The sequence below is a fragment of the Bos taurus genome, chromosome 9 (genome assembly GCF_002263795.3).
Source record: "Bos taurus isolate L1 Dominette 01449 registration number 42190680 breed Hereford chromosome 9, ARS-UCD2.0, whole genome shotgun sequence".
NCBI lineage: Eukaryota > Metazoa > Chordata > Mammalia > Artiodactyla > Bovidae > Bos > Bos taurus.
In genome coordinates this window covers 19,322,557-19,331,842 of record NC_037336.1, presented here as the reverse complement: position 1 = coordinate 19,331,842, position 9,286 = coordinate 19,322,557, and the positions used below count along the sequence as shown (strand labels likewise).

At 41.1% G+C, this 9,286-nt stretch overlaps 1 protein-coding gene across 1 annotated transcript in view; it reads right to left on the bottom strand.

Moving 5' to 3' along the window:
* Positions 1 to 1,221: 1,221 nt before the first annotated feature.
* SH3BGRL2 (SH3 domain binding glutamate rich protein like 2) overlaps positions 1,222 to 9,286 on the bottom strand; it is a 74,080-nt gene continuing 66,015 nt past the window's right edge. The window contains 2 exon segments of the mRNA NM_001083791.1: positions 1,222 to 4,247; positions 8,239 to 8,319. Of these exon segments, the coding sequence (NP_001077260.1) occupies positions 4,236 to 4,247; positions 8,239 to 8,319 (93 nt within the window). The 3' untranslated portion in view covers positions 1,222 to 4,235.

Here is a 9,286-nt window from a genome sequence, read left to right as displayed (position 1 = left end):
AAAGATTATATACCACGTTTCAGATGAACCATCACCCAGAACACTGAACTTACCTGTCTCTCAAATCACCACCCGCTGTCCTTGCTGTGACTGCTTCTCTGTTTCTCTCTTCCTGGAGGCCTGAGACTATCGTCCTGCTCAGACAGTCCCCGTCATGTTCTAGGGGCGCAACACATACTGATTAACTGGGTGACCAAACTAACCTGGCCTGCACTGCCAGAAAACTACCAAGTTGGAAAATCTGGGTTACAAGTAGGCGGGGATTTACTTGGCTTTCCTGGTTTCACAATTTAGCACTTTTCTGGAAACTGACAGCCTGTACTCTTTATCTCTTCCTTCGCCTCCCTCGTCTTGGTGTCTAAGGTTAGAAACAGTTCAGGGATGTGCGTAACTTCAGACACTGCCTTCAGAAATATCTTCTGCCTTCAGAAGTGGCTGCAGCAAACGGAGCCCTGCTACTACAGGTTGCGGCTACACTACTTTTTCTTTTTTTTTTTTTGCACAGAATTAGGGAAGCGATGGAGAAGGAATGGCAACCCACTCCAGTGTTCTTGCCTAGAAAATCCCTGGACAGAGGAGCCTGGCGGGCTACAGTCCATAGGGTTGCAAGAGTCAGACATGACTTAGTGACTAAACCAACCAAGGGAAGAGAATCCACAGCCCAGAGCTTCAGTGTACTCAGGAAACCACTGTCAGGCATTTGAACCAAGCAAGGGATGAGTGATTTAACGCCATTCTTGGTCCTGGTCACTGAGATGATTCTGCAGTCACCTCCAACACACACACACACACACACAGATGATTCTGCAGTCACCTCCAATTACACACACACACACACACACACACTGAGATGATTCTGCAGTCACCTCCAATACACACACACACACAGATGACTCTGTAGTCACCTCCAATTACACACGCACACAACTGAGATGATTCTGCAGTTACCTCCAATACACACACACACACACACTGAGATGATTCTGTAGTCACCTCCAATACACACACAGATGATTCTGCAGTCACCTCCAATACACACACACACACATATGTAACTGTCTCTTTGAGTGCTCAATGAGCCATATGCATTTTTACAACTAATCTATAGCTTTCAGGTATGGAGTTGAGCAGCCCAATTAAGTAGGAAGATTCAAACAAACACAAAAGTAAAATTAGGAAAGGTCCAAGACATGGTAGGGAACAAACACTCCACTTCCAGACTGTGGGTTTTCGGGAATTTATTCCTCTTTAATGCTGAATATAAAATCTGACATTTCACCAATGCCTTTAGAAACAAATGCATACAAATTGAAATCTAAAAACAATAATTCTGCAGATCAAAGTGGGTCTTGACACTTTAGAAAAGATATTAAATGAAAAGCATCTGTAGAAAAAGCAAAACCCTATATAGCAGAATCAAATTAAAAAAAAAAAACAAAAACAGCAAGAGGCTTTGGTACCCTTCAACAACAGAGGACAAATAAGTTTAGTTCATTATTAAATTCATGTAATATAAAAACATCTACGTGGGAGTACTGGATAAATCTATAAAACAGAAACAAATCTAAAATATATTAGAGCCTGAGAGGAAAAAAAAAAAATCTTCCTTTTCTCCTCTTTGATTTTAACAGAATGCCAGAATCTGGAAAAACAAGTACTTCCCCAAATAAATTTTCTTCTGGTCTGCATATACCTAGCAGGATGGCACTCTGTATTGTGTCTAATTTTAAAAAGGCATAATCTGATTTTTTAGCAGCACATATCCTTTGTTCCAACAAGCCTGCTATAGGAAAGAAAAAGTTTGTCTTGAAATGCTCCTTATATAATATCTATGTCTACAATTCCCATCCACTTCTTTCCTAGGTGATTATCCAGATCTAAAGGCAGCTAGTTAAAGAAGGGATGAAGAAAATCATTACGTGTTTGGAATTTAGCTGGTAAAACAACACAAGTAAGGGCATGATATTATCTGAACACAGTGTGGCTCAGGTAAGCCCAGACAGCAATACCCTCTGGACTTCGTGGGGCCTGGATACCATGGGAAATACCACCCAATGCACTTCTAAGCTCACTCATTACAAGCACAATACCAGCTCAAGCTGGTCTCTCCTATTTCTTTGCTGATCAAAAAAAAAAGTACAAGTGAAGGTAGATGGTGTGTAACTGTAATAATAATAATTTAGCTCTCCTATTCATCTAGTCTGCTTAGGAGAATCTACTACAATCAGAGTAATTCAAAAGTTTTGAGACAAACAAGTCTGAGTTAGCTTTCTTGGTATTGGCAAGTATTGTATTGATCCTATGACCCCAGAATTTAACTCCCAAAGATTCAATCTTACCAAGTTGCTTCTTGGTATTCACTGGCAAGAGCAGACAAAACGTAAGTTAGATCACAGTAACATTAATGTTTTAAACTATCGTATCTTAAAAAGAAATACTAAGTCTTATCAGACTTTAACACAATACCCAGTTCAAAAACAATTTCCTGGATAGTCCCTGGGATTTATCAAGTGGAATGTGACCTGGATTGTACCTAATGCCAACTAAGCAGTCATACTCATGATTTCACAGCAACTTTCCTTGGAGAGAAAACTGTGGATTAAGTGTCTGTTCCAGTCAAGTAGGAATCAGTGGAATGCTTTCCTTCTGGTTATAGCCCTGGACTGCAAACCTCAGGCTGGGGATGTCAGCTTTAGCATTCAACAAGTTCTTTAGAAGAGTCCACATTTAGCAAGTTGGAGGGAGAGAAAACACAGGTGACAGGAACTCAATTCTTTTGTTCTTTTCCTTTCATACAAACTTCCTGCTCAGAATCCAAAGGGCAGGTCCACCATCAGGATGCTGAGAATAGCAGAATATCTTACATAGTCCTCTAAGAGTTTATCCTATGCAAGACTATTCCCAGGTTTGGCAACTAAAAACTCTTAACAAATATGAGCAGGGACAAGGATGCAGTAAAAGGAGCCTCTGCCTTAATGAAGTAGACAGGTTCAGTATTTATCTGCATCCACTTCAAAGGGAACAGAGACTTCACATGCCATGTACTATCCAGAGTGAATCTCTGACAGCCTCTTTCTTGTACGTACTTTGTTCTGAAAAATCACTAGTGCTCATACATGGAATAAGAACATGTATCTACATTACTCTGAAAATCTGGGACTGTGCACTGGCCAGAAATATGAGTTGGCAGAGTGAGAGGACCAATGAAAAGTAACACAGGAAAAAAAAAATTAAAATGTATAGCAATATTAGTTATTTTTTTAATATGCCTCATCAAGGGTTCCCAAAATACATCTAACCAAGATCTTCCTTTCTCAAAAAATATAATCCTTTCACAAAATATATAAGCAGCTACTAGTTAGGGGAGCTGCATTCAAAAATATATGTGCACTTATGCATACTAAGTTGCTAGAGCTGAAATGCTTTCAGATATGAGTCAGATAATATCCCCTATAAATTTACTATCTAATCAGTGCACCTCTTGAAATATACCTTTTATGCAATCTTATGTATTAAGTGAGACTTGCCCCTTGCAAGAGATAAAGAAGCATGTATTTTTCAAAATAGCAATTCTTCTCATCCCAATAACTCGGTTCTGATCATATACTATAATCAACTATGATTTCTGGACACATCAGGAGGATCTTGGAGGATTTATAGGGGTAAGAATTTCCATCACCAAAAGGAGGCTAAAGCACCTAACTTTTTCTACAGTTATGACAAAGCACTGGAATATTTGTGATTCTGCAGCAAAGACCTTCAGCCCTTTGTCAACCAACACTGCTATTTTTCTTTCTGATCAAAATATTCTAAAAGCCTGGCAGACTAATTTCAAGGATATCACCTAGGTAGTTAGAAGAGAAGCAGGTTTGAGCAATCCTGGCATCAACGACAAACCAGGGCAGACCCAGTATTTTCTCTCTGATGGTGCCACCCGCTTATCACTCAGTCATTCAGGAAGCACACCTGGAGCAGGTGACAGCTCCTCCGGGTAAAGTGAGGCAACTGCAGGTAATTTTGAAAATAAGAAAAAAACCCACCACAGTCCTGATTTGGTTTAAAGCGATCATGCAATCCCATTAGACCCAAGTCTTCCCCAAACACCTTTTCCATGGCAAGCAAAGTTACTGAAAACGCATGTGGCTTCTGTCACAGTGATGCATTAGGTAAGCAGGTGTGCGCCGAGTACCAGAGGGGACTCTGAAATGCATCTCCATCTCTTCCACTTGTCTTCGCTAAGATTCTGCCTATTAAAAAAAAAAAAAAAAGCTAGTTATTGCATTACATGGACAAGAAAATTCACCCTGGCAAGTGATCTATATTACTTATTCATTTATTTATTGGCCGCACCATGCAGCATGTGGGATCTTAGTTCCCCGACCAGGGGTTGAACCCCCACCCCCTGCACTGGGAGCATGGAGTCTTAACCACTGGACCCTGGCAGTGATATTTGAAACATCAGGGAACAGAGAGGTTGGGAATCAGAATAATCACCCTCATGTGATGCTGCTGCTGCTGCTAAGTCGCTTCAGTCGTGTCCGACTCTGTGTGACCCCATAGACGGCAGCCCACCAGGCTCCCCCGTCCCTGGGATTCTCCAGGCGAGAACACTGGAGTGGGTTGCCATTTCCTTCTCCAATGCATGAAAGTGAAAGGTGAAAGTGAAGTCGCTCAGTCGTGTCCGACTCCTAGCGACCCCATGGACTGCAGCCCACCAGGCCCCTCCATCCATGGGATTTTCCAGGCAAGAACACTGGAGTGGGTTGCCATTGCCTTCTCCCCTCATGTAATAGGTAAGAGCGAATCCTAGGTTTTAGGATCAGAGCCCAGATGTAAGTCACACCCACCTGACCTGCCAAATAGAAAAGGAGAAAGGAAGCCACCTGTTTCCAACACTGATGAAATGCCTCTTGCACCTGGGTGAGTGGGGTGGGGGCAGTTACCTCACTCAGGGGCCCCTCAGAGGGTAACCCGAGGGGAACACTACCACACCTATTGGTAAAAAGCTGTGAGGGCTCCGGGCCCTCAAGAGCCACCATGATCCAACAGCTGGATGGCTGACCCCTGGTGTGGGCGGGGGCTGGGAGCTCTGAGAGGAGCCCCCTATTGGTTCAGTGCTCAGGGTTTACTGGTGGCTACACGTTTTCAATATCAGCCCTGAATGGGGTGATCCGAAAGCAGAAACTTCCATTTCAGGCTCTGTTTTGAGTCTATTATGAGAATGAGGCTGATGATTTCCTTTGACAGTTATTCATGAAAAGGTCTTTTTCTCGTAGGTAGGTACCACAGTGAGCTCCAGACATCCAGAAAGGAGGGTGTGCCTCTGCTCCCCGACTCCCAACCAGGGTTTGTACAATTCAAGGAATAGAGAAATGTGGGAAATCAGTATTTTAAGTATCAGCAACTCACTTGAATTTTTTAAAAATGTACATGCAGCAGAGTGTTAGTAGCTACAAGGATGTTTCTGGGTACTACTAAGAACGCAAAAAGTTGGAAGCAAACTTGGTGTTCAATGTATTCATTATTATGCAGGGCACATTGGCTCTGGATGTGTCTGTCCTGCATGGACGTTTTTTCTTTAATATAATTAAATTTTATTCTGAAGCATGACTATATATCATCCCATTATACACACACACACACACACACACACATATTATATGGGATGGTGGCCCTGCAGGCCACCGTTCTGTGACCTTCTACCATCCTGTGTCCCATCCACTCTGAACTCTGGCCAGTGTCTACACCTGGGTGCTGAATGTTCTTTTCCTATTGAGCTTCTCTCCCCTCACTGTTGCACAGAGCAATCAGATGCTAATGCAGTCTTTATGTCCCCTGGTGGGCTAGCTCTGTCTTTTATGTGCTTGTGCTGCAGAGCGCGTAGGAAAGAAGACGGGAAAGGAGGCTCCATCGTATAGTATATTACATCCATGAAGGCTCCATCTAGGCCTTAAGAGTGTAGACTGTATAATGAATTACTCCCAAGGTACAAAACAAATAGAGATTCCCAGGTGGTCAGTAGTAAACAATCCGCCTGCCAATGCAGGAGACATGGGTTTGATCCTGGGTCGGGAAGATCCCCTGGAGGAGAAAATGGCAACCCACTCCAGTATTCTTGCCAGAAAAATCCCAAGGGCAGCAGCCTGGAGGGCTATAGTCCTTGGGATGGCAGAGAGGGACATGACTGAGCACAAAATAAATAACTAGAAAGGGGGGAGATGCTGATTTGCTCTAAAAGATACTTGCACTTCTCCTCTATGGGACTGACGTATGAGCTGCTATTAACGCTTGAGGCCTTGAATGGTTCGTGAGAGCAGCAGGTACACTGCACCACAGCCCTCCGCCTGGGCTCCATGGGCCCTGCTCACGTTACGATTCACTCGGGAGTCTGAAAACGGGGGTCGGAATGGGTGGGGAGGCCCGGAGCCCTCACTGCTGATGGGATGGTCTCCTGAAATCCAGCAAACCTCAGTGGCATCAAAACCAACCTTGGGACTTCCCTAGTGGTCCAGTGGGTAAGACACCATGCTCCCAGTGCAGGGGGCACGGGTTTGATCCCTGGTTAGGAACAAAGATCCCACATGCGGAGCAGCCAAAAATAAATAAATAAACTCTATGCCTGTGGTGATAGTTACACAGCCCTGTAAATATACCAAAAATCGCTGAATTGTAAAAACAAGGGAAATGTACGGTATGTAAATTATAAATCCATTAAAACATTTAAAACATAAGACCAACTTTAATCCCAGGACCACAAGTTATGGGAGAATGCATATTTTACAGATCATAGGTTTCCTAAAAACTTTCTAAGAGAATATAAAGATTTTCAAAGAGTGAAAAAAAAGTCAGCCCACAGAATCTCAAAGGAATCTACATCTTAGGGGAAAATGAGAACAAAGATGGCAAGCACACAGTATTTTTCAAAGATGTTTGCACAGACACTGTCCACTGGATTTATGCATCCATTAGACTGCTCTTATCCCAGTTTTTTCCAGTTCTTTGAAGATAAATCTGGATTGTTTAATATCTTTATATGAAACACGTTATAAAAATACTTTCATTTTCCCAAGTATTCCAATGTTCCATCTTTATAAAAATAGCTTTAAGAGCCTTTAAATATTTTATGTGTGGGTTTTGCCTCTGTTTAAAACATGTGCACAGAAACCACCCACCACCATCTGTGGACTCACTGATGTATAACAAAGCACAATTTCACACTGGCGAGGAGCTACAGGTCCTGGGGTGTAATTTGTATTATTGATAGTCTCTGCCTTCCTCCCACAGGTGCTCCAGAAATGGTACAGATCCCAGGTGGCCTCAAAAGACCTATTACTTATAGACATCAAAGTTTCCCAGTAATGCTGTTTCATTTCAACTCAGTGTTAAAAATAGATGCTTTAGAATTCAGTCTCAATTTGAAATACAGTCAAAACCTCCATTGCCATGTACATAAAGACTGCAAGGAAATACATCAAAAATGTTTATGTGGTCTTCTCTGGTGACTTTTTACTTTCTATTTTATACATTTTGCATTTTCCCAGTTTTTAAAAATGAGTCTAGGCTATTTTCATAATCAGGAAAAAAAAAGTATTTTCTGAAGGGGAAATAACACTAAAAATATTACCTTATTTAACAAAGAAATGGTATTTTTTATTTTGAAAATGAATTTATGTGCTTTACAAAGTTACAATAATATATATCATCTATAGTTCTAAATATTAGAAAAGGTTGAGGCTTTTACATTTTCTAAAAGACATCTGACACAATAAAGTGGCTTCAAAAACACTTGGACTAGTTTAGGAATTATTCTTTGTTCAAGGCTGACCATTTGTTATTGCAAATCATGCCCCTTCCAATGTAAATGACTTAAATAGGAGACGACCTTAAAAGCATGGCTTTGATTCTTTTTCAAAAAAGGTAAAGTAATGTGAGCTTGCACTTTAAAGTAAGAAGCACCTATGATTTTTTGCTACCTTAAATTTTTCTTGAAAGAAGGAAGTCCAAATTATGAATAAATTGAATTTTAAATAAAGATAAATTCTAATATACAGCAACAGTTAAAAGTGAGAAAGAAAGAAAAAAAAATGGCATCTTTCTGTGGCTTTACCCTGGGCAGTCCTAACTGTGCACCTGAGAAAGCGAAAGCTGAAAACCTGGAAGACTAGCTCTACACTCCTTTTACCTCAATCCCTGAGAACAACTCAAGACACGTTTTAAAACAAGAAAAGACTAACCTACCTTTGACGCCAACTGTGATTTCAGGCCTAAGAATGAAAAGACTGTGTTGCTCTCCTTGGATTCAAAGAAACTGTCATAATCCTAGAAAAAGGAGAAGGAGAAAATAAACAAAAGCAAACAACCATCTTTGTACTTGGTGCTTTTGACAAAGTCTTTATGTCAATAAAAAATGTACCGCTGTTCCATCCAGGCTAGGGAAAAGCTACATAAATCTACTGGATTTGCTCTGTTTGAGTCTCAACATGTGAGCGTGATGATGAAGGCAACACATTTTTAATCCAAAGCCTGTGACAGGAATTAAAATGTAAACCATCAACAACAGAAAGGAAGTCAGAACATGCTCACTCGCGTGTCAAACTAACATTTATTTGTTTGTGTGGAGTCACTCTGACCCAAGATTTTTACTTAAGCATTTCAATCTGGAAGGCAGCCTCCCAATTCCACTCTTGATATTTTGCTATGTAGGGCTTAAAAAAAAATCACTGTGTAAACAGAAAGTTGTAAAGGTTTCCATGTGTCAATGTGCGTGCTTCTATTCTGCTTTTGAAGTTTCTCCACATTCTTTGAGACTATGTCTTCAGGGAGAGAAGAAAAAAAAAAGAAGTAAAACCTCAAGGAGGAAATATTCTAACATTTATCTTTGCCTCAGACACAGAATCACTTTTCTCTTCCTACTTTCGAGAGAGAAGCCATGAAGGGGTTCTGGCCAATGTTTTCATCACTTGTTTTCTTTTCCAAAGCTGCCTGTATAATACTACACAGTTGCTGAGCTGATGTGAAGGTTGGGGGTGGGGGGGGTGGGTCTTAAAATCTGACATAAGTCCCCTAGGTCACTTTATGCAGAGGATAAACATTGCAAGCAGACAATGATCAGCATGAGTGGTAGGCATTTGCTTTGGGTTCGGTGTCTTATCATCAGACACCGAACATCATTCAAAGGTTATTTCATAATTTTTAATGGGAGAAGTTTTGGCAAAATTATTAATTTAATTTTTGGTTATGCTGGGTCTTCACTGCTGTACACGGGCTTCTTCCTCTAGTAGCAGTG